The following is a 24,782-nucleotide window of genomic DNA, read 5'->3' as shown; positions in this document are numbered from 1 at the left end:
GTGATGTGATTGGATGACAAGCGCATCACTGGACACAAGCATGGTCAAAAACAGCTGCAGCATAGAGCTGTGCTTGTGGCAGCTGAAAACTAGCCCGAAGGAAGGAGCTGAGCCAATTTCAATTTTTTCCAGACGTTTTATTTTGTTACCAGCAGCTTTGCTTTCCAATTTGATTTGTGGCATTAACATCAAGGTACAGTTCTAAACCATTTCAAACATAAACTTAACTCAGAAGAGGCACTGTCATGCAATTCAGTTAAGTGACAATGCCACAAAGTTCTTTTTCCTGCGAAAACTTTTGCGATGAGTTTTAATCAGCATAAGCCAGTCCTTGAGTAGAGAGCTATGCCTCGGTGAAAGAGATCCAGGGTGGGGAGAAGATGGAGAAAGTGTGTCCCGCTGCTGCCGGCACACTTCTTGATGCTGGATGTCCTTCACGACCATTCATTTCTTCTTCTGGGCCTTCTCTGCAGCCTTGGTTGTCTTTCCAGAAACGTCCTTGGTCTCCACAGCCTTGATGACACCGACAGCGACCGTCTGCCTCATGTCACGCACAGCAAAACGACCTGAGAACGGGGAAGACAAGTGGTCAGTTATGTGACATTTAAAACGCCATGTTGCTCTATGGAGTCACAATAGTTTGTTTTGAATGCTCACCGAGGGGAGGGTAGTTGGAGAAAGGCTCCACAACCATGGGCTTCTGTGGGATCAGTTTGACGATGGCAGCATCTCCAGACTTTACAAACTTGGGGTTGTCCTCAAGCTTCTTGCCAGAACGACGGTCGATCTTCTCAATGAGCTCGTTGAACTTGCAGGCAATGTGAGCAGTGTGGCAATCCAGCACGGGGGCATAACCAGCGCTGATCTGGCCAGGGTGGTTCAGGATGATGACCTGTAGAGAAAGACGGTTATAGGTCTGCACAAGAACCATAACAATGTCAGTCACTCAGGAAAAACAAATACCAACCTGGGCGTTGAAGTTGTCAGCGGCCTTGGGTGGGTCGTTCTTGCTGTCACCAGCAACGTAGCCACGACGGATTTCCTTGACGGACACGTTCTTGATGTTGAAGCCAACGTTGTCGCCAGGGACAGCCTCAGTCAGAGACTCGTGGTGCATCTCCACAGACTTCACCTCAGTGGTCAGGTTGGGAGGAGCGAAGGTGACGACCATACCGGGCTTCAGGACACCAGTCTCAACACGGCCGACTGGGACAGTTCCAATACCTGTGAGCAAGGAGGAGGAAATGTTCAATAAAAGCACAGTGACATATTCAGACAGTAGCATATCTGATCTGTGAACTTACCGCCGATTTTGTAGACGTCCTGCAGGGGCAGACGCAGGGGCTTGTCGGTGGGGCGAGCAGGTGGCAGGATGGCATCCAGAGCCTCCAGGAGGGTGGTTCCATTGGCATTACCCTCCTTGCGCTCAATCTTCCATCCTTTGTACCAGGACATCTGAAAAATTAATAGACGTTATTACCAGGCTCCACAATGAAGAAACAGTCAGCATAGACATACCACAGCATAACCCACTCACCTTGTCGCTGGGCTCCAGCATGTTGTCTCCGTGCCACCCAGAGATGGGGACGAAGGCGACAGTGGCGGGGTTGTAGCCGATCTTCTTGATGTAGGCGCTCACTTCCTTGGTGATCTCCTCAAAACGGGCCTGGCTGTAAGGGGGCTCGGTGGAGTCCATCTTGTTGACTCCAACGATGAGCTGCTTCACACCCAGGGTGAAGGCCAGCAGGGCGTGCTCACGGGTCTGGCCGTTCTTGGAGATACCGGCCTCGAACTCACCAACACCAGCAGCAACGATCAGCACAGCGCAGTCAGCCTGGAAGTAGAAATCAGACATTTAGCTCCACATTGCAACAGCTGTGAACCACAGACATTTAAAGACAACTTACCTGAGAGGTACCAGTGATCATGTTCTTGATGAAGTCCCTGTGTCCTGGGGCGTCAATGATGGTGACGTAGTACTTGCTGGTCTCAAACTTCCACAGAGCAATGTCGATGGTGATACCACGCTCACGCTCAGCCTTCAGCTTGTCAAGCACCCAGGCGTACTTGAAGGAGCCCTTGCCCATCTATGAATCAACATTTACAAGTTAGTGGGTTTTTTAACTTAAATCACTTTAAATGTTATTAAACATAATGAATTATTAACAGTTCATTGTGTTGCCATTCAGGTCATTACGTAAGCTTTTACTACATCTTAATACTGTCCGTTTAACAGGCTCAGAGTGCAGCGTCACCGTCAGTACGTTAAGCCCCACCCTGCGTGCGCGCACACAGCAGTTACACCCTCGTGCCGGGTCGCTCGGCTAGGAGGGGGCACGCTAGCGCCGCCATCTTGGATTCGCCAGTAACTGTAATAAAGATAAGAAAAACGAACTCCTCACCTCAGCAGCCTCCTTCTCGAACTTCTCGATGGTTCTCTTGTCGATGCCTCCGCACTTGTAGATCAGGTGGCCGGTGGAGGTGGACTTGCCGGAGTCGACATGGCCAATGACCACGATGTTGATGTGGATCTTTTCCTTTCCCATTGTCTTAGTTTCTGTAACAAAAAAACGACCCACGCGTCAGTGTCGTGTCAAGAACCGCAAATTTTATTACACAATATAAGTAACTTGATCATAGGCTGATTAGACACATGTGCCGAAAAAACACGTTTCACACGCGGTACAACTAATTAATAAGCTTGTGGCCGTTTATAGTTGCTTATTAGCCATGTATAAAAATGTTCGTTTAAAATTTTTAGATACTTCCTTTAATCGATCATTAAGTGAGTGGTGCTAGCAGGCGGTAGCTCGTGCTAGGCCTCACTCGGCCACAGGCCAGCCCCAGACACGTGTTACCCTATGGGCCACGTCGTATAAAGTTACGAAGCTCGCCAAATATTCCGACGCTATTTCATCCAGACTCCGACAGCTGCCGCGGGACACCGTGCGGTCATTTCAGGAGGAGAGAGCTGAACACATGCCATTCCCGCATCCTCGGACCTCAGTTCTGGGCAGCCCCTTCTTTGTTCCTTCCCCCACATTCTTTCAGCCTCCATTACAAATCTCCTCTTTTGAAGTTAAATAAAAAAAGTTACCACGGCCCCAAAAAAGGCAGCGAGACCCGCTGGTTAAAGCTAAACGAGACTAATGTTAATTTACTTCGACATAAAATCCACAGGTTAGTGTGAAGTTACATAAGAGAAACGGCGAAGTTCCGTTTTACACCGTTACGTCAAAGTGAACTAAATACATTAAAACACCAAACCTCATTTTAACGTACACGTCAGACCGTTGAGGTAGCGTGTGAATTCGAAGCGGACTTACCGGTGTTTCTGGGTTTTCACGGCCTAAGCTGCTGCCCCTAGCCAGGTAACAGAAAGAGGAAGACTGGGAGCGGACTGGAAGCTTTTATACGGGCGGGGAGGCGGCCCGACGTCCCGTCGCCCTGTTCGCCGAAAAAACCCGCAAATCACACACATTCCTGCCTCTGACGTCATCACGTCAGCGAACATGCATGAAGTCCCGCACGCCGCCGGATGATCATGCGTGTGGCACCGGACCCGGCAGAGAAGTTTTATTAATGTTCAACAGTTTGTTTTCCAGAAGTTAACTTGTAGAAATGTGTCAAATTGTTTTTTTGTACTATTTTTATCAATAAATCTCAGCAACAAAGGAAAAACACGCGTGTTGATCTCTCCTTAAGATGGCAAAGTGAAACACGTTTGTTTTCTGGAAGTTAACTTGGTCATAGAAAACTTCAGCAGCTCCTACATTTAGAATTTCAGGTTGACAGCAGTTAAACACGCTATAATAAAGCACTACAGATACAAAATAAAGGTATATGTTCATTAGGACTAGAAATATATTTACACAGCTTAAGGTCTGTGCTTGTTGTCCAAATAAAGTATATGAAATATTGACATATGAGAAGAGAAAGTTTGGTTCACTATACAGAACCTTTATTTGACTATACATCCTGATTTTGTGTTTTCCAGTATCATCATCACACTGTTGAGGACCTGCTTACATGAAACCACCTTCCCAAGCCCCTCTCTACTCAGCGTTAATACCTGCCTGACAAGATTAACTCAGTCTAAATCCAAACCACATCTGCATTCAAACAGTCTGGCTCTGAAAGGACGAACTCATGCTGTTTCAGGATGCCTTATCAGCCAGACATTTACATCCCAACAGACACATATACAAGTGTCTGATTCAATTACAACTGTGCTGTTGTTCCTTTACAAACATCAGCATGTGTTAACTCTGTTGTGATTTCTTCATAGTAACTATCATATAAAGTGGTTTGCATGCTTGCTTAGTGTGGATTTAAAGCTCAGATATACTTAAAGTGGCCAGTTTGACTGGGATGCTGTTTGTGGGTCAGGGGGTCAGATTCAGCCTCTTCCTGCATCACTATGGCCTGATGCCCAGTGTAAAGGACCACACACACACACACACACACACACACACACACACACACACACACACACACACACACACACACACACTCTCAGCTTTCAGTCCAGGTAACAGCCACTTCGACTTGGCAGCTGCAGCCCTCGCTCAGCGCCGAGGGCCTGAGAGGAGCTGGGGGGGGGGGGGGGGGGGGGGGGGGGGGGGGGTGAGAAGATGAGCTGGGGGAAATGTGGCTAAAGGGGGGAGGGAAGAGAGCGACAGCAAAAGGCAGCATTCAGCAGCTGCTGCCACAGAAGGACTCGTCCTCTAAAAGTGTAGACTTTTAGTTTAACTTACTTGACATTAGAGTTACTTTACATTCATGGGATTTTCAAAGCACAAAACATCATTTATAAAATATTATATAACTATTACTATAATCAGGGGTTTACAGTAGATGAGCATAGATTAGCATATGTGCAGGGGTATGCAGATATATATGAACATAATATAAACATAAATGTGGATATTAAAAATGTACAAATATAAATATGAGTAAAATATGAAGTTCTGATAATAATATTGTTTTATTGCAACTGTTGACTAAATAAAATGGCAGTTCACTCACTTGTGATTTGCAGTGTTTTTGTATTATGAAATAATGAAACTACCTACAGTTTATACAAGTCACTGTGAAACAAGACAGTTCAACAAGGAGCAACATGTCTGAATACAATTATTTGATTTCAACTAAACTAAATACAAAGGAGTCATTGTGTGCTCTGGTTGAGATGATATTCATGAAATCAGTCCGTCAGTCCGTCTGTGGACTAGTCCTATCTGTGGGTCTGGGTGTCCCCCCCCCCCCCCCCCCCCCCCCCCCCCACACACACACACACACACACTGAAGCTCTCTCTCATACTTCCTCTTCTCTGTTAGTGTGTGAAATAAGGGGACAGATGTACTTTGCTCTGTTCATTCGTCAGTTCATTAGAGCCACTTACAGACTTTCTTATGTAATTGTGGTTTCGCTGCTCTGCTCACTGAGTCTTGCTGACTAATGTGAAGTTGAGATTTCGAAGCTGTGCATCTGATAATAATTTTTATTTTCCTTTTTTGCTGCTTTGCCATTAGCTTTGTTCCCAGATCCAAACTGTTGCATTTGGAGTGAAGGCCTGACTCTGTAGTATCACAGTTGAACCCAGAGGGCGAGATCGGGGCAGGGTTGGTCTGAGCCGTCCAGTCCTTCCGGTTCTTCAGCGAGAGCCTGAAATAGTTTTTTCAAGAACTTGGCGTCGGCACATTCAACACGTAATGTTACAGTGAAGCCCTGCGTTTATATTGCTACTTCCCATCATATGTTTTACAATATCACCAAGATCACATTATTACAAGGAAAACAGTCAATAAATGTGTTTTAGATTATTCTGAAGCATTTTTACTGTAAGGACCAAATGTTTTTAAACCAAGCAGGTCCAACTCATTTTATATGTCTTTACAAGTGAAATACTCCATAAATTATTCAAGAAACAGGGCACTTCTTGCTTGAACATTTTATTTCTAGTCCTTGTTCATCAGGTTCATGTTGGTGAGTTTTAAGAATCACGATTTGTCTGTGTGGGAACAAACTGAGCTCTGCTTCTCCTCGGTGCCAGTAAATCCCACAGCGTTGGCATCTGTGTGCACGGAGACAGACCGGAGATTAAATCAATCTAAATTTCAATGTCAGCAAACTGTATGTAAATAGCCTGAGCCATCAGGGACCAGTTAATGCTAATAAGGCCATTTGCAACACATTGTCGACCCCTGTTGGCTGCTGTTACAGTGGTTGCTGTTGGCTTCACACTTGCAAACAAAGCTTTTCTCTTTTGGTGCCGACTATTGTGAGTTTCTCCCACAGCTGTTTGCTAAAAAGGAGATGAATGATATGCGGCGGCTGCTTGATTGAGGTCTGAGGGCTGTTTTGGGGGCTACACCCGGGTAAAGATCTGCTCTTGAATGTTGAATGTTGGTATTTTCTATAAATGAATTTTGAAAACCTTATTGAACTTTAGGTTCTGTTGTTTTACAGTTTTATGGTGCATCTAAACTTATTTGCTTGTTTGCTCCAGCACCAACAAAAATTATGATCTTCGATCATGACCATTTTAACCGTTTTTGACCATGGCAGTCGCAAATGACTTGCACCAAAATTGTATCCTTATGAAAATGTGTCAGACAGAATAAATCATTTGGTAGAACTATGAAAATATGTTCATAAGCTGTGAGGAGACACGACATATTAATTATTGGTATAAACACTGAATCAATCATACGTTTAATAAATGAATCACATACGACACTAAGAACGTCTCAAGAACCTTTCTTTCGTTTTAATAAAAAAGGAAGGTAAACGCAGTACAACTAACCTGTGCTAATGGTGGATTGTTCCTCTAGATTACTGGTAACCAACATGGAGAAGCAACATTTGACCAAACATATTCTGAGTAGTGATGGCAAAATCAAAGCCTTTTGAAGCACCTAACAACTTTCACACAGCTTGGCTGAAATCGACACATTGCTCCACACCATTTGACACAGTCAGAACATTCACATCTGCTGGTTGTATGTGAAAACTGCATCAGAGCAGACTGACCATCAAACCCTCACTGATACGTGGTTGCTCAGGATCATAGTCCGGGTTTTATTTTAAAATAAAAGTTATTTAATGGGTGTGTAATTGTGTTTCTCTGTGGATAAAAACGTATCAGGAGCCTTGATATGGAAAATATGTTTGATAGTCAGATGTTATTAGAGCTGTATTTGGTACTTATGCAACTTTGTTTTTACTACATCATGTTTATAATTGTCTTTAAATCAAATATTTTTATTTTAAAGTCGTTTCCAAAGACCGTGGCTTTAAGCAGCTTCTCTAACTCACCAGCTATGAAGAAGCTGATACTGTATGTGACTATTAAAGATATTTTTAATGGAATTGTGACTTGTGTCAAGCTATAGTTGTAGTCTTTAATTACAGTTTGGGCTAGATATAAATACACTACAAACATGTCGATCTTATAGACGTAAGTCCGCTTGCCATGTTTATAAAGCTTTGACTATTGAAACAACCAGTCCGTTTAAACTGCAGAGACGCTCTACAGTCACGTGACGTCACGTTGCGGCGCCCGTATTGGTCACGTGATTTCATACGCGCTCAAGACGCTACTCTGCGACACTTCCGCTTCGAAAGATCGACGCTGTTTTTTTATTTTATTGAAACATTACAATTTACAAACTCAAATGGGAAAGATCGACGCTGTGCCGAGCGGGACTCGAGCTGGACATCTCTACACTTCCGGGAAAGATGAATGCTAAAAAATGTCTTATGAAGTATTCATAAGACCGGCTCTCAATTAACTACTCCAATAAAAACAAACTCATGAACCGGCTGAATATTGCGTCGTAACACATTTAAAAAATAGGACCCTAAACATTAAAGCGACAACTAGCGCTAAAGCTAAATTCGAAACCAGCAGCGCCGTAGAAAAAAACAAGACCAGACGAAAACACCTCTTGGGACAAGTGATGGTGAGATGAAGCCTCATGAGGCACTGAACCACTTGAGCCAGTTGGTTTATGTGCACACGAAACCACCTGCTGGCCAAGTGTGGAATCACATGCATCTGCATCTGATCCACATCATGTGTGACGCATTGAATTCTTGGGTCTGCTATGTTTGTTGGGAATGACTGTGATTTACAAAATATGTATCACCAAATAATTTCTGTACATAAATTACCACATGTGTATAATACATTCGTATGTACTGTGTGTGTGTAAATTCTCCCAAAATAGTAATAATACCATAAAATAGCAGGTTAAGCTGTTTTTCTGAAAATGGCATGAGCGTAATCAGGCAGAGGACAGTGAAAGTGCTTTTAGAACTAGGAAAGGGGCACAGATTATGCTTGTGTAAAGTGGACAATGATGTACAGGCAGGGAAATTTTATTTATTTTTATTTAACAGGCTCCATCCTATCATCAATCCTACTCGCCTCACTGTCCTAAGTTTCTCTTTCTAAAACCTCCAAACTCTCTCCAAACTATATAAATGCTATCCAAAATCTGGTGCTCCCAGTGCTCAGCCTGAGCTCTGCTCATATTTTTTCCAAACTTTGTTTTGATTGGTCAGCAATGGCATCACAGCCAATCAGATGTGGGATCATACCATTATGTGAAAACCAGCTGAGGCATCTGATTTTTTTGAATTCCAACCTTTGTTGAGGACATGAATACTGTTTGCTTGAGTTTGGTTCTCAGAATTTGTTTGCAGTTTTTTGTGCATTAAAATGTTTTATTAAAATATTAAACAAAAGGAAGAACTGTTTTGTATCAGAATAATGCAAAAAAATATGCTATATAAGGCTGTTATAAAGGCTGTTTGCTTGAGATTGGTTCTAGTTCTGTGGACTTATTTGCAGTTTTGTTTAATTTGTGCACATCAAGGGCAAAGCCACATTTATTTTAAACAGTAAATTGCGTCACTGTCTACTGAGTTTCAGTTACAGGCGTACTCTTCCTCCTACAAAACAACCCAGAAAGCATTATACCCAGCAGGCATTTCAACGTTGAGGCAACATTATAATTATGATTTTTGTTTTTTTAATCAACATTGCATTTATGTTGAATTAACTGTTGATTTTGAAAGATGAATGTTTAAATTGCAGCACAACCTGTTAAAACGTGGCTGTGAACCAAACTGTGAGTGAGCAGACTCAAACCCAGACTGGTTGCATCCTTATGAATGACTGGTTGCAGAACAGGCAATATTTATTGCTGGAGTTCAGAGGTGAAACAGGACCTATAGAAGCTCAGATCAGGAGCTGAGGAGTCCAAAGAGGAGAGGAGCTGCAGGGAGTCCAGGGCAGGTGTCAGAGCCGATGGAGAGGGAGGAGGCAGAGGGGTTAATCCATTAGCTGCTGCAGGTGGATCTAAACGAGGAATGAAATGGAGTTAGTAATTGAGGAATCACCAAATTAGAGCTTATGGTGTCAGTACTGACTGGTCAGGTATGACGATGTGTTCGCTCTGGTCTCCAAATGCCGCCTGGTTGATGAGTGGTGCTTGTTGCTTCTTATTTACTTGTGTCATTCACCGAAATCCACCAATGTCCACTGTCAAACCACGACATATAAGTTACACACTAAGCATTTATCATGTAAAGTAAAACAAGTACATAAATGAATGAACGACAGGAAACAAAGGTAAAACAATCAAACCTCACTGGCTGCACACACACATGAGGGAGTGGAAACGTCAAATACATCAAAACAAACACTGTGAGACTTTAGCATCTTGTCTTTATACTGCCTGCTTTCTTTCACAAGCTTACCTTTGTGCACCAGTAACATAAGAAACAAATGAAACTTTGTTCCAGAACAGCCTTGAACGTTAAATAAATGCAGACATACTAAATATGCAAATAAGAAAATGTAAAGATAACATTTATGTCAGTTAAATATAGCGTCACCAATATTAAAACTCACACTATGACTAAAATTGACATTGAAACTGACCATAAGTAAACATGAATCAAACTAACTTACCAAACTAATCCCACATGTGAAACAAGTTACATTACATTACAAATGAGAATTAAACGTGGAAATCACGAAACCACAAATGAACGAACAGGGCGAACACTGGACAAAACAGCGCCACCTGGCGACCGAAACCTGGAACCGAAACGCCAAGTTCCATCTTTGTTTCACCACAACCCAACCTTGTTAGGGAAATTGTTAGTTCCCTTTGTAAATCTTAAATTAAGCAAACACAATCAGTTGACACCTTCTTCAGGATTTTACTTGCAAAGAGTAAGCAGTTTACAGCAAAGGCAACTTCCTGTCACTGAAGAGAAGACAAGGATTCAGCTCATAATATGTATTGCATTCTGGGAGGTGCATCGTCACACAGTACGTGGGGAATATTTTCTGCACAAAGCATTGGGCTCATCAGATAAGGATGCTACACACCGGTACTCCCTATTTCTTGCAGAGCAGAAGGGAGGAAACCACAAGGCTATAGCACAGCTAACGAGGCTTCAGCAGAATATGCTTCAGTGATTAAATGCAGTATTTTTCCACCAAACCTCTCTGGTGCATATGTGTTCATTGTTTTCCATACATTTGCTGATGTAGTATCATAAATTGTGATGACAGCATCTAAGGACAAAAATCAAAATACACATTTAGATCATTTTCACAAATTCTGCATATTTAAACCAATGTACAAAAATTCTGTTTGACACAGTTCCAACATAAGCATGGACTAACATTCTAATTTGTTTAAATCTCTTTTTAAAGCATGGACTAACAGTCTACTAATTTGTTTAAATCTTTTTGACTTACCTCTTAAAAATAGGTGCTACATCGCTGTGCTCCTTCCAAAACAGTTGCTTGGTGTCTTCTCTGCTGCAGCACACACTTTCCCAATACTCAACTCAACTCAATAAACTCAATAAAACAGCTAAAAATGAAATGCATGATGACCAAAACTTTATAAAAAAAACATGATTAAATAAAATATTAATTAAAAAAACTATTTACATCTACAGTAAATAAAGTCTGGCCTTTTCACAACCGTTAGTATTAAACATTGTTTTAGCGTTTCGTCAACATCACAAAAACAACTGACATTATTTCAACCATATGTGAACATTGATTTTTTTTGGATAAAAATACAAATATTGACCTGATTTTAGATGGGTTTATGTATTAGATGGGTTCATTTGCAGAGGGTTGCCAGATTTACTTTCATCACCAAGTCGAAATTACTTGATTTTGGAGGTTTTAAAACAATGAATTTTCTTATTTACTAATAATTGTTGTTTGTATGCAAACTTTACTTGGACAAATGATGATACTCAATTTCAATGTAAAATATGAAATTCTATACAAACTTTTCAAATAAATATTGGAACATAATTGTTTTTGCAAATGATAAAACACTGAGAAGATACAACAATCCACTTACACGAGAAAGAGATGCTAAAAACATAAAAAACACAAGTCCCACAGTAAAACACGTCTGACTCTTTTTACAATAAAACATCTGGATAACACTTGAAGATGAGGTAAATCAAGTTTTGCGTCCTTTCAGCAACATCAGTATTTTATAATCTTTGCTTTTTTATGGTGCATCATTGTTTGAATTTAAAATTGCTAAATCTTTAAAACATAAAAACAATTATTGATCCTATAGAGACATCTAAAGAAAGGCAGTCACAGTCGACAAGAAAAACTAAACCTCCGTATAAAAATGTTAGAATCGTTTTAAATGCTTTAACTGCTACAAAAATGTGTTGATTCCTATCTTGAGTTAAGCCTTTGTGACATGTGAAACGGACGTCCTTCCTGACAAAGAAGCTGACAAAGAACTCTAGGGCGAATTAAAGGCAAATGCCCATAGGTCTTTTTCGTTTTCTCCTCAAAACAAAAACACAGAAAACGGCTTTAAATTAATTAAAATTTAATTTTTAGGTTTGAAATAACTATTTTCAGATGGGTTTTTTTAACACAGTGGTTTGATTAAATTCCGTTTTTCACTCATATCAAAAGAAACGAGAAAATGGACGTGTTTTGTATTTTATCTTCTGCACAAATTAATCAGAAAACAGGTTGATTTTAGTCGATATCGGCAGGAAAGTAAGTTTCAGAAACATTACTTGAGCACCGGCTTCCTCCCGTCGCTGTACTCCGTTTCAAAATAAGAGTCTCGCTTTCTTAGGCGGCGCGTGTTTACCATCAGAATAAAAAGAGTGAGAGAGTGTGTGTGTGTGTGTGGGGGGGGGGTTGCAGACCTTGTCCATTAACATAGTTCTGCACCTTACGCTATCCATTAATGTCTTTATGTGTCCATTGGTTAAGGCTGGGAGACACAGATGTTCAGGTGTGTGAACAGGTAGAAACATGTCACCAGGTCAGTTCAAGCAGGCCTCATTGTATGTAACCTGCACCCAAGAAGACTCCTGTAGCGTGACAAAGCATGTGTTAAAACATCAAAAGACTACAGCAGTTACACCACACAGGTTAGTACAGTATTTACCTTTTCTCTCCTGCTTCATTGGCGGCTCCATGTGTGCAGCACGTTGTATTGTTGGGTGCAAAGTGTGTATCTCATGGCTCACAATGCTAACACAGTCACGGGACCCGTACCACCATCAGCCTCTCTCCCAGTGCTCTACTCCACTAAGGTGTTCTATTGCTTGGACCAGGCCTCGACCAGACCACAGCAGCCACAGGACAACATTATGAACGTCTAAGCAGCTTCATGGCAGTAATATTTGTGCATGAACAGCAAGTAGGCTGGTGTTTAACTGGATCATAGCTTCACAACAAGCTCTCACATTCACTAACAGCAAGACAACACAGACCCAACTGTTACAGACTGGTCATTGTTGTTCATCTGTCGGCTTGAGCTTCACAGCTTCTCTCCTGAAACTGACATGTGGTGATGACACAATATTTGTCGAGCCACTGAGTGGTCACTCTGGTTGTTCAGGTTTGTTATTGGAGCATTATTTTATTCATTATTTTCATCTTTTCATACAGTACATATGCTGTGGTGAGTAAAGGGAAGCATGATAAAAGCTTAACACCTTGCAGGAAAAGTGCCCTTCAAGGTTGTGAATGTGTTAAACAATATTTGACCTTGTGACCAGACTTTTGTGCACTGGACCTCTTATAGAAGTTGTAGAGGTCATTCGTGGGTCATGCCCCAAACGAGCCACTGTGCCTCGACCCAGGATCTTTAGAATATTGATTGTGGAATACACGCATGACTGTAGAATAACATTTGTCGCATCCACAGAAAACAGTCAGAACTTATTCTCCACTCTGACAAACACACGTTTGGGCTGTACTTCTTCCATTGACCGCTGTGGTCTGCTGGTGACAGTCTGTTTCAACCTGTTCACCCACCTTAGCATCTGTGTCTCCCAGTTTAAACCAATAGATACAGCTGTGCATATAAACACATAAACTGATAATATGCAGAACTATGTTTATGAACAAGGTCTGCAAGGTTTAGAAGTGCAGGAGCTGTTAATGTGTCTGAACACACCAATAACGTTGTTTTGACGGTACACACCGCCACAGACGAGACTCTTATTTTGAAAGGGACGACAGGAAGCCGGTGCTCGTGTGGAAATTAAGTACTGGATTGATATATATTGAATTTAATCAAAGCACCATGTTCAAAACCAGATGAAAATAGTTTATTTTTCAAAACCAGACACAGAACTGGATTTAAAGACGTTTCCCGTTTCTCGTTTCTTGAAGAAACGAGTCGTTTTCTCGTTTTCCCAGCTTTTGTTTTGGTGAGGAAAGTCCAACTGTTGCACACGGACCGACGGGGTCCACGGACCCCCGCAGATTTAAAGCGCCTCAGGACCACTCCCACCTTTAGAGGGGACAAGAAGCGGCCTGCTCTGAATTCTTTTGTGTTGAGGGGACAAACACCCCACAGAACACACAACAGAACACAACCTACTACTTCACTTTGTGGCGACGAGGCTCCGCTCCAAGGAACATGCAGGGAAGTCTGACCCAACAGGCGCTGGACACGATCCTGAGCCAGGTGGACCCCTGTGACTCGGAGGGAGAGGACATCGACGTTCAGCAGGACTCGGATTCGGACTACGAGCCGTCCGCAGGTTAGATTTCATCTGTATTATTTCACATTTCATCTCAAACACGAAAGTGGAAAGTTCAGAAAAGGCAGATCGTTTGTTTTTATTTAGCAACACATTTCAGACATTACTGATGCAGCGGAGGAGTTGTTGGAGTTCTTATTAGTATCTGTGCACGCGCCATCACTTGACTGTGTTCACGCTGCAGATGAGGAGACGAAGGCGTCACCCCAAAAAAAAGCTCGTTTGGAGTCCGACGCGACGGAGACGGCGAAAGACGGCACCGCGTGGCGCGAAGAACGCGTGGGGGAGCGCCTCCATTTCAGCCCCATAGAAGCGTACGCCGCAGACGGGGAGCCGGCCTCCAAAGCCAAGAGGAGCGTCTCCAGTCGCCTCCAGAGCGGCTTCGCAGCGTTCAACGATGGACCATTCAGCACGCCGCGGAGACGGAGCGCGACAAGTGGTTCGTGGACGTCCCCGAACTGATGGCGTTTATTGCGGTTGTCATCCTGCGGGGGTCATCAAGCTCCCGTCGCTGCGTGACTGCTGGTCAGAGGACTTCGGGCAACCCGGCATCATCTCCATCATGACACGTGACCGCTTCCAAACCATCATGCGACACCTGCGCTTCGAAGAGCGACCGGTTCGCTGCCATTTCCAGTCTGTGGGGCTCGTTTGTCACCAACTGCATCTCATCCTACAACCCCGGGCGACACATCACCATTGATGAACAGCTGTACCCCACAAAGTCTTCCTGCTGCTTCCTGCAGTACATTAAAACGAGTTCTGGGTCGCTTGCGACTTGAAATCCAAGTACATTTGCAACGTCCTCCCATATGTTGGCAAAGACCCCGGTCGTCCCAGTGGGGAGCGACTGCCGGAGAGCGTCGTGATGAGTCTGATGGAGCCGTTCCTGGACCGGGGCAGAAATGTCACCACCGACAACTTCTTCACGTCGCTGTCACTCGCGCGGCGGCTGCTCGCGCGCCGCACCACCATCCTCGGCACAGTCAACAGGGTGCGGCGGGAGATCCCCCAGTCCGCCACACAGGCGGAGCGGCAGCTGCTCAGCACGCAGGTAAAGTGGTGGCACCAGCGGTGGAGGACGCCGTGCAAGGGTGTGTGTGTGTGTGTGTGTGAGAGAGTGGCTTGAAAATAACAAGTTGTCTCATTTTATCAGGTGTTCTCCACCGCCGGTGCCACGCTGACGGTGTACGCAGCCAATAGGAAGAAGACGGTCTACATCCTCAGCAGCATGCACAGCGTGGTGCAGGTTGAGAACACGCCCAAGAAGAAGCCCAGCACGGTCACCGATTACAACAGCACCAAGTGCGGCGTGGATGTGATGGACCAGATGGTGCGGAAGTACACAGCCCGCAGAGGCACGCGGCGCTGGCCGTGTTCTACAACATGATCGACATGGCGGCGCTGAACGCATACGTGCTGTACCAAGCGTGCACCGGGACGCAGGAGAGACGCGTGGACTTCCTGATGAAGCTGGCCAAAGAGTTGGCCAACCCCTACGTGGGCGCCAAGAAGGCAAAGAAGGAAAAATTGCTTCGGCAGCAGCCTTCCACACCGAGCCCCGGAAAACGCTGCCACTGTCAGGTGAAGTATCGCTGCCACAACAATCGTGCCACTGTGCGATGTGTTGACTGCTACAGGTACACGTGTGGGAAATGCAGGAAGGAGATGCCGTGGCAGTGCCAGGATTGTAAGTGATTGCTGAAATGCACTCACTCACTAACTCTCTAACTCACTCACTCACTAACTCATTAACTCACTCATTAACTCACTCATTCACTCACACATTCATTCACTCACTCACTCATTAACTCACTCACTAACTCATTAACTCACTCACTGACTGACTCACTGACTGACTCACTCACTCACTTTATATTTGCAAATGTGTGTAAAATGTTTTTTGTACTATTTTTTTTACCAACAAATCCCAGCAACAAAGGAAAAGCCCCATGTGTGTTGATCTCTCCCTAAGAAGACAAAGTAACAAACTAGTTACTAGCTAAAAGCCTTCCAGCCCATCGGGCTTTTTACTGTAAGGGCCAAAGAGTCTTTTTATTCATTTTATTTGTTTGTACTCCATAAACTATTCAGGAAACAGTGTAGTTCTTGCTTGAATGTGTTGTTTTTACGTCCTAGTTCCTCAGGTTCATGTTGGTGAGTTTAAAGAATCAGGATTTGTCTGTGTGGGAACAAACTGAGCTCTGATTCTCCTCTCTGAAAAGGTATTTTCTATAGCTGAATTCTTCAAACCTCATTGAGCTGTAGGTTCTGCTGTAATGACAGTTTTAGGGTGCATCAAAACTTATTTGTTTGTTTGCTCCAGCACCAACAAAACTTATGCTCCTTGATCATGACCATTCTGATTGTTTATGACCATGGCAGTTGCAAATGACTGAGACAGAATGAATCATAGAACTATGAAAATGTGTTCATAAGTTGTGAGGAGACTGACAATTTTGTTTGACCACTGAACATCATAGAAGTGTTGTTATTGTAAGGAACCTTGGATTTTTTTACATTCAGACAACAAGCTGCGTAAATGAATGAGAAATCCTACTGTGTTTTGAACAATAAAACTATTGTTTTGGAAAATGCATCTCATGTTAGAATTGGTCCAATGACAATGAGAATAAGTGTAACAACAGGATGATCCAGTATTTCACAGTTTACAACTAATAACTTTTTTTTATAAAAGTTTAACTTGCATTAATTCACCATCCCTCAAGCACAAACAAAGAAAATAAAAGGCAGGTTTGTGAAAGCAGTACAGCTGCTTATTGTGGGTTGCACCCATATCTTACTGGTAAATAACATGTGGAAGGAACATGCGACGAAAGTGTTGAGAGGGGACGATTATTAGCGTAACACCATCCTGCTTACGTCATAACAGCTTCCGGGTAACGCTTGCTTGAAAACACATTGTTTTCTAAACAAAAGTGCTTCACGACGGATTCTTTACTCGGGTTATAGTTGCCTATTATTATTTGTCCATTCATCCAGCGAATGCGCCGTTTTCAAATTAATTTAAATACAGTTTGATACTTGAATACTATTTTAAATAAATATTTTCTGTGTCCCACATCATTTTACACATTCACGCTTTACTCATAAAAGGAGCCAAACACTCATTACTCAATATGCAGCTTGTTTCGTCTGTGATGTGGATGTAATAAAATTATTTCACAGGTAATAATTAATTGCCTGTGGAAATAATTGCAGATTCTTTCCCATATGATCACGACTGAAACCCTCTTTGTCAGAATTAACGTCCAGGCTGTAAAATGAGCGTTGATCGCAATAATAACACGTTTTCCATTAGTGAGATAAATGATGAACTGATGGAGAGCAGTGACGGTTTCTTGCGCCACCTTGTGGTAATAAGGAGCAACTGTTAAATAAAGAACCGAAAGTTTAGAAGCCACAGTTACAGCATTTATTGTTGCTCCAGTTATTATTCCTTGTGTTAGACACCATAGAGCCCCCAAAGACTGAAAACACATTCAAACATACGGTTTCTTGATACCAGAAACAAAGCATTTGTTCAAATGTTTTATACTATCGTTTTCTTATGTATTATACCTGAATATAAATGTAGGTGTTCCATAAAACTTTAAATAAAGGTATTTAGTGTAACTTGAGGTCACACTCGGTTTTATGAAATTTATTTATCCTGATATATAAAATGTTTCTGATTCTAACAATGTGAAACTAAAGTAATGTCAGAGCCTCTGTATCGTACTGGAAAAAATATGTTGTTGTTTACTACTTTTGGATGTGTTGGCTGTGACAATGCTGATCTCCTGATCACGCTGGCATATGTCATGATGGCACGTGATGGCACATGATGGCACATAAGAAACCACATAAAAAAACACACATCATTGGCACAAATCTTAAACCTCTGTGGCCCTTCATGACATGACTGACTCGCGAACACAGGATGATGTTGCGTTTTACAGTGAGTGGATGGAAGACTTCGCCTCCTGCGACATACACACATTTCATAAACGAATTCATGATGGTAAAACCACAACACCGAGACGACACAACAATCCTCTCATGCTTAAAAACATGAAACACAAGTCCCACAGTAAAACATATCTGACTCTTTTTACAATAAAACATCTGGATAACACATACAGATGAGGTAAATCAAGTATTGCACCCCTTCAGCAACATCAGTACTTTATAATCAGTGCTTTTATATAGTGCGACATTGTTTGAATTTAAAATTGCTAAATCTTTAAAACATAAAAACAATTATTGCTCCTGTGAAGAAATCTAAGTAAAGGCAGTCACAATTAAAAGTGCTTAAGTTGAGACCAGAAAAAACTAAACCTCAGTACAAATATGTTAGGAATATTTTAAATGCTTCAACTGCAGCAAAAATGCTTTGATTCCTATCTTGAGTTAAGGCCTTTGTGACATGTGAAAGAGGTGCTTCCACTTTTGGTTCATTTGGTCAATGCAGAAGTGGTTTAAAGGCTAACAGTGACATTAATGACACTTCGGTAAAATCTGTAAAAGCTCATAAAGTGCAGAGTTCATGACACGTGTGGTCTCAAATGTTCAATTAAAAATGACATAAAAATCCTGATTGTCACAGTAGAATCTCTGGACAGTGGCTGTGATACTCAGTGCAAGTACCAGAGGTTATCATGTTAATCCAACATTATACTAATGCAAACAGTTTTTTTCATTTCATGGTTCATTTCATTCACTTCATGTTTCCAAGTGAAATATAATTTGTGTCTAAATGTGATTTAAATGTGGCCGTAGATATGAAGTGTCTCACAACCACTCCCACCTCAGAGTAGGACTAGAAGCCTCGTCAGCTTCTGTTTGCTGGGACTACGACGACTAGTCCCTGAAATCCCTGAGCTGTGCATCGAGGGGGACGTAGTTTAAGCTCAGGTGAGCTTTTGTGGCTCTATAACCACTGAGAGATTCTTTACACAACAGCAATTAAAGCGTTCATTTGCATAGTGCAGCTTGATGTTCATTGACTTTGGTGGTGGGAACATGAATGTGTCTGCGTTGTGTCTGTGGGGCTTTAAAACCGATCAAAACATCATTTATTAGAGTCCAGACTGTCGACCTCAATCATCCCTGCTGCTACGGCGCATTAAAAATGTAAAGCTACAATCACAAACATGTAAGTGTGTCCACTCTGAGACACTGAGTTAATATGGGCTCAGGTTCACAGCTGCAGCTCTTAGACTCTAGTGAAGACTTGAAGACTTGCACAGCGCAGAGGCAGAAGTCTGAGTGTCTCTGCAGGCAGCACGCTGGGATGATCAGGCCCAAACGCGCTGCTGCTCTTTGTTGGGATGTGTCTGCATGGTTTGTGTTTTACGCTCTGATGGACCTGCTCCTCCTTCTCTCTTCCTCGGCTCGGTCCTCCTCCGTCATCGCCCACGGCTGCAACGTCCCGCTGCCCAGTATCGCGAAGATGATAGCACCGCCGACGTTAATGGCAGCTGCGACCCAGAACACCTTCCTCCAACCCTCCAGAGAGTGCTGACAAGCAGAGAGGAAGACTGTAACATCCTAAACTATCGGTGAAGTAGGTTTCTATATAATAATACTGATTACGTGGATCTTGTTCTTCTCTGACTCATCTTGTTTTAGTAAAATGAAACCACGTCTGTTTCTGTGTCAGCAGTGATTCTCGTATACTTACATCTTGTGTGAAGTAGCCTGTAGCAATCGGTCCCACGACTCCAGGAATGGTCCCAAATGTGTTGGTGATTCCCAGAAGAAATCCTGCGTAGCTGCAGAAGACGAAAAAAGTAAAGGTGCCCATGATTTGTGATAATATGTAAAAGGACACTCCTTTAAATGATTATCAGTGACTTTTCATAGATAACACAAAGGCATCACAATAAACACCCTTAACACATCATGTCTCTGAGTAGAAGGCTGTAACACCCACCGAGGAGCGATGTCCATCTGGTTGATGAACACTCCAGAGCCGCTGATCCCTCCTGTGGCTGTGGAGCAGGTGAGGAAGGTGACGGTGAGGATGTGGTTGCAGCCGGCGTAGCTCACTGCCACGAGGAAGGCGGCAGGAAGCACCATCCCTGCAGAGACGTGTCTTTATTATTACACACGTCTGCTCTGTCCTTTACTGAACGCGTCCAGTCTCCACTGTAAATGTGGATGTTAACACCAACTTAAACACACCGGCAACCCTTTAACCCGTGCTGCTGGTCCTGTGACAGTCAGCTGACACCAAAGGAGTCTCAAACAGACGTGGGTCACGCACCTGTGACGGTGAAGAGCTTGCGAACGACAGCGATGCTGAACACCCTCCTCTCGATCAGGCTGTCGGCGGCGAAGCCCGACAATGTGGAGACCAGCCAGCCACCGAGGTAGGGCAGCGCGGACAGGAAGCCGTTCTGGGGAAAGAAACCAGGCGGATTCAGAGAAATCAAAGTCTGTGTGTTCAGGTTATGCAGCCGAAATGCTTTTAATGGCGTGACATCCACATTAGTTTATAAATCTTTGACACAGAGTTGTTCAAAGTACTGTTTCATTGACAGACAGGAAATAAACACTGTGGTGCTGTGGGTGTTTATTACTGTGCAAAACCCAATGATATTTAATTTTCGATGATGTAAAACAGAGACACCAGCAAAACAAACAGCATCTTAAGATGAATGATTCAAGAACAAAACAACTTTTACAACTCATCATTCATCAACTAACACCAGTCAGCGTTAGTTACTGTAAGTTACTAATTATTAGCATGTGTTTCTGGAGACACGTGACCCTGAACTAAAAGCTGTCTCTCTGCGCATCTACTGTGTTTCTTTTGGAAAACAGCCAAAGCAAAGTCAAGCTCACCGATTTGAGGTCAAAGTGCAAGACGTTGTCCATGTATGTGGGCAGAGAGGTGAGCAGCGTGTAGAAGGACCAGTTCCAGCACATCTGAGTCACGATGATGGCCCACAGCGGGACGGACATCATCATTTGCAGCAGAGGCACGGACCAGCCGTGAGGCGTGCCCTGTGGACACACACACACACACACACACACACACACACACACACATATGCACACGCACGCACGCATACATGCACACGCATACGCGCACACACACGCACGCACACGCACACACACACGCATACAAGCATACACACACACACACACACACACACACACATATGCACACGCACGCACGCATACATGCACACGCGTACGCGCACACACACGCACGCACGCACACGCACACACACACGCATACAAGCATACACACACACACACACACACACACACACACACACACAAACACACACACGCATACAAGCACACACACACACGCATACAAGCATACACACACACACACACACACACACACACACGCATACAAGCATACACACACACACACACACACACACACACACACACATACAAGCACACACACACACACACACACACACACACACACACACACACACACACACACACACACACACACACACCGGGAGGTGTCAGTAGTAAGAATAGAAGAGGCAAAAAAGAGGCAAGAAAAAAACTACTATGACATCAGAAAAACTCTCTTATCTGGAGTAAAGGTGAGAGAAAGAGGTCAGTTTCCCACTTTTACTGTTTATGACCAATATTCATAAAAAAATCTAAAACAGCTTCTTTGCAGTTTTTGACTGACTGGAAACAATGAACAGTAACTGTACTTTCAAGAAAACCTTTTTAGTTTCCTATGCTTAAAAACAATAAAATCTTTAAAAAATCTGTTTTGATGGAACTAAGGCCACTTTCGCATTTTGTTTTTACCAGCTACATTATAGAACATGTTAAGCAGACAAAGCAGAGGCAGCAGCCTGTCTGTTAATGATCCAAACGCACCTGGGACCCAATAGAGTTTATGATGTAGTCTCTCTCCTCCTGACTGATGCGACGGTGGGTGCGAGGGTCATCGGAAACAAAAATGAACCAAAAGACAGCCCAGAGGCAACCAGCACCTCCTGAACGACAGCAGAGGAGGTGAAGCAACAGTTCACCATCAGAACCTCAGAAAAGTCACGTTAATTAACAATAACTGGCAATAACACTGCATACGTTATGATGAACCTGAAATCGCTCACCACAGATGTAGAAGACGGAGGGCCAGCCCAGCGTCTGGCAGATCACACCGGTGAGCGGCAGGGCCACGAAGGCCCCAAAGTTGGCCCCAGCTCCGGAAACGCTCATGAGGCGAGAGCGCTCCAGAGGAGGAGCCCAGCGAGCCCACATGGCCATCATGGCGGGGAAGGTCACGCCCTGCACAAACACGGGGCAGACGCATCAGCAGCCGCCACTTCCTGCAGCCTCCACGTGCACAGAAGCTCCTACCTCCCCAAAGCCCTCCACAGCTCGTAGCGCAAACAGCCAGTACGAGCCCAACTGGGCAGCCAGGGGCGTGAGCAGGGTGAGGACAGCGGTGCCCAGCACTCCCAGGCCCAGGAAGATGCTCCCCCCGTAGTGGCCTGCCAGGTAACCCCCAGGGATCTGAGTGCACAGGTAGCCGAAGAAGAAGGCCCCGAGCAACCAGCCTTGAGTTTCCGAGTCCCACGGGTACTGAGGGACCTGGGATGAGACAGAAAGAGGCAGCTGCACCACAGCAGAACACCAGCGTGGCCAGTGTGTAGCTGCATCATTAGCATCGCTAGCACTTACCCCGTCAGGCTGCACAAAGCGGTTGCTGTCGTTCCCAGGCGGCAGTGGGCAGCTGTGGGCGTTGGAGCTGTTTGGGGGAGGCGCGGGGTCTGTGCTGTTCACCATGGCAACCATGGCGACGCTGAGGTTCACACGGAGCCCGTAGACCACGGTGAACCCGAAGAACATGAGGACGGCCAAGCTGAGGCGAGCCGAGCAGCACTGACGGGGAACTGACACACCACAACAGTACTGTTTACATGAATCCTGGACTCACAGGAACACGGCTCAGATATACTTCAAGTATGTGGGTTTTTATAATTACAAATACACATAAATACATGAACCAACAGCCTTACTGCTAATACTTATTGTATTACTAAATTACTACTGTGTTGTGCTTCTGTTCTTTGACTGTACCTAAAGGCCAATGGCTCCTTACCTTTATGCTTTTATTTCAGTAGCATGTGATTTTAGTCCAAATGCTGCCAGATGTCAGCAACCTCATGTTGCTGTTATCTAAAGCTAATGTGTAACCTGTAAAGTGCTTTTTGCTGAGGAACAGGAGAGTCGTGACAGTTTACAGTCAAGTCGTTCCTAGAAGCACTAATGTTTCTGAGTGGCTCACTTTCAGTCGTTTATGTTAATGTAATATGCAACTGAACCTTTGGTGAAACAGAATGCTGTGGCACAAGCAGAAGCGCACCTGCATCGGGCTTGACGAGGGGCTCACTGTCCTCACAGTCGGACGGCAGTGAGTTGACGGAGCAGCTATCTGGTGGTTGCATTGCGGCGGCTGAAGAGCAAATATGAGGTTGGAGAGATGATGTCAGAGAAACGAGGCATCCAAACAATCTGGACCAACCGACAGGAGCGCTCACATGACGGAGAACATGACATCACACGTCAAGTGATCTGGATCTGTATCAACATCCTGACGACCGGTCTTAACACTCTAATCGAATCACCTACTTCCTACTTTCACAACACGTTTCATTACTGTGGTACTTACATTTTATTGACTCTCAGAAAGAGCAGGTAGTGAAATTATGGTAACAATGACGGCGATGGCACTCGGGACTTTTCTGAACGGGAACCTGCTGCAAAGAAACTCATTATACAAAAACCCTGCTTGACATACAGCCCTCTTTAAAGTCATCAGCGCAGTTTATAAAGGGCTGCATGTGCCTGAAATGAGGGTTAGAAGAAGAAAATGAGCGCAGCAACAACACCTGGTGACCTGGGAGCGAGACGCACTGACGCTGGTTTATTATAACATCCCTTCATGGAGTAGGTCAAATGTTATCTTGACCAGTTTAATCTGTTTAGTGATGAACACTGCTGTGTACTACTGTGTACTACTGTGTAGTACTGTGTACTGACTGACTGCATTCAACCAGTGTTTTCAAAACACTGCTTGAACAAACAGAAGAGGTTGAAGTGAAACCGCAGATCAGCTAACTAGAACTCCGGTAAATTTAGATGATTTGAACCCATCTTACCTCCGTGATGACTTTATCCCGCTTGTTTATGACAGGTTTGTCCGCTGCCCTGAAGGTAAACTACCATGTAATCCAGAGAGCTGTGTCATATCAGAGCCGGCGAAATGACAAATGATGCGCGCCGTGTTGTTGCTTTTCACTACAGGACAGAACGGGCTCGCGAGGAATGCGGAAAAGCGCGCTACAAGAAAAAGCAGCGCAAAACACAGTGGAGTGACCACGCCCTCTTCTTGTCTTCCCGTAAAACTACTGTGCATGTTTTATATATCTGCGCTGCGAATGTGACGTCACAGCACCTGACACACCACTGGCCCGTCCTCCTCTCGCGTGTTGCCACGGTCACCCACACACAAATTTAAGTATTTTTGTAATTCTAAAAAGGAGAAGTGGGGTGTTTTTTTATTATATTGTGTAATATATAACAACAAGCAATAAAGATTTATATTAGACTGATGGAGGCACAAAAACGAACCTGGCAACACCCATTGCTTGTTAACGTAGCTGTTGTGTCGAATATAAACGTTGTA

At 43.8% G+C, this 24,782-nt stretch overlaps 2 protein-coding genes and 1 long non-coding RNA gene across 6 annotated transcripts; 1 reads left to right on the top strand and 2 right to left on the bottom strand.

Annotated features, from left to right (window-relative positions):
• Positions 1–116: 116 nt before the first annotated feature.
• LOC114865313 (elongation factor 1-alpha) lies at positions 117–3,485 on the bottom strand. The gene is made up of 8 exons (XM_029166319.3): positions 3,327–3,485; positions 2,403–2,557; positions 1,908–2,087; positions 1,538–1,834; positions 1,305–1,455; positions 968–1,224; positions 658–892; positions 117–566 (listed from the first exon to the last, which is right to left on the bottom strand). The coding sequence occupies exons 2-8, from the start codon at positions 2,544–2,546 to the stop codon at positions 445–447; spliced, it is 1,386 nt and encodes a 461-aa protein (XP_029022152.1). The 5' UTR covers positions 2,547–2,557; positions 3,327–3,485; the 3' UTR covers positions 117–444.
• Positions 3,486–17,514: 14,029 nt separating this feature from the next.
• On the bottom strand, positions 17,515–24,765 carry si:ch1073-513e17.1 (sialin). 4 transcript variants are annotated; one of them, XM_029166492.3, is made up of 12 exons: positions 24,256–24,765; positions 23,766–23,853; positions 23,460–23,549; positions 22,775–22,986; positions 22,451–22,684; positions 22,204–22,378; positions 21,965–22,083; positions 20,945–21,106; positions 20,364–20,496; positions 20,031–20,178; positions 19,779–19,869; positions 17,515–19,615 (listed from the first exon to the last, which is right to left on the bottom strand). In XM_029166492.3, the coding sequence occupies exons 3-12, from the start codon at positions 23,539–23,541 to the stop codon at positions 19,448–19,450; spliced, it is 1,524 nt and encodes a 507-aa protein (XP_029022325.1). In that variant the 5' UTR covers positions 23,542–23,549; positions 23,766–23,853; positions 24,256–24,765; the 3' UTR covers positions 17,515–19,447. The 4 variants fall into 4 exon arrangements, with proteins under 4 accessions (XP_029022325.1, XP_055368778.1, XP_029022326.1 ...); XM_055512803.1 differs by having other exon boundaries at positions 23,766–23,850; XM_029166493.3 differs by lacking the exon at positions 23,766–23,853.
• Positions 19,546–21,559, top strand: LOC129604820 (uncharacterized). The gene is made up of 2 exons (XR_008696091.1): positions 19,546–19,661; positions 19,758–21,559. It is a non-coding gene; the product is annotated as an uncharacterized LOC129604820 (long non-coding RNA).
• Positions 24,766–24,782: the final 17 nt, after the last annotated feature.

This window comes from Betta splendens, chromosome 11 (assembly GCF_900634795.4).
Source record: "Betta splendens chromosome 11, fBetSpl5.4, whole genome shotgun sequence".
NCBI lineage: Eukaryota > Metazoa > Chordata > Actinopteri > Anabantiformes > Osphronemidae > Betta > Betta splendens.
Note: the sequence above shows the minus strand (reverse complement) of the source record. Positions and strands in the feature narration are given on the sequence as shown.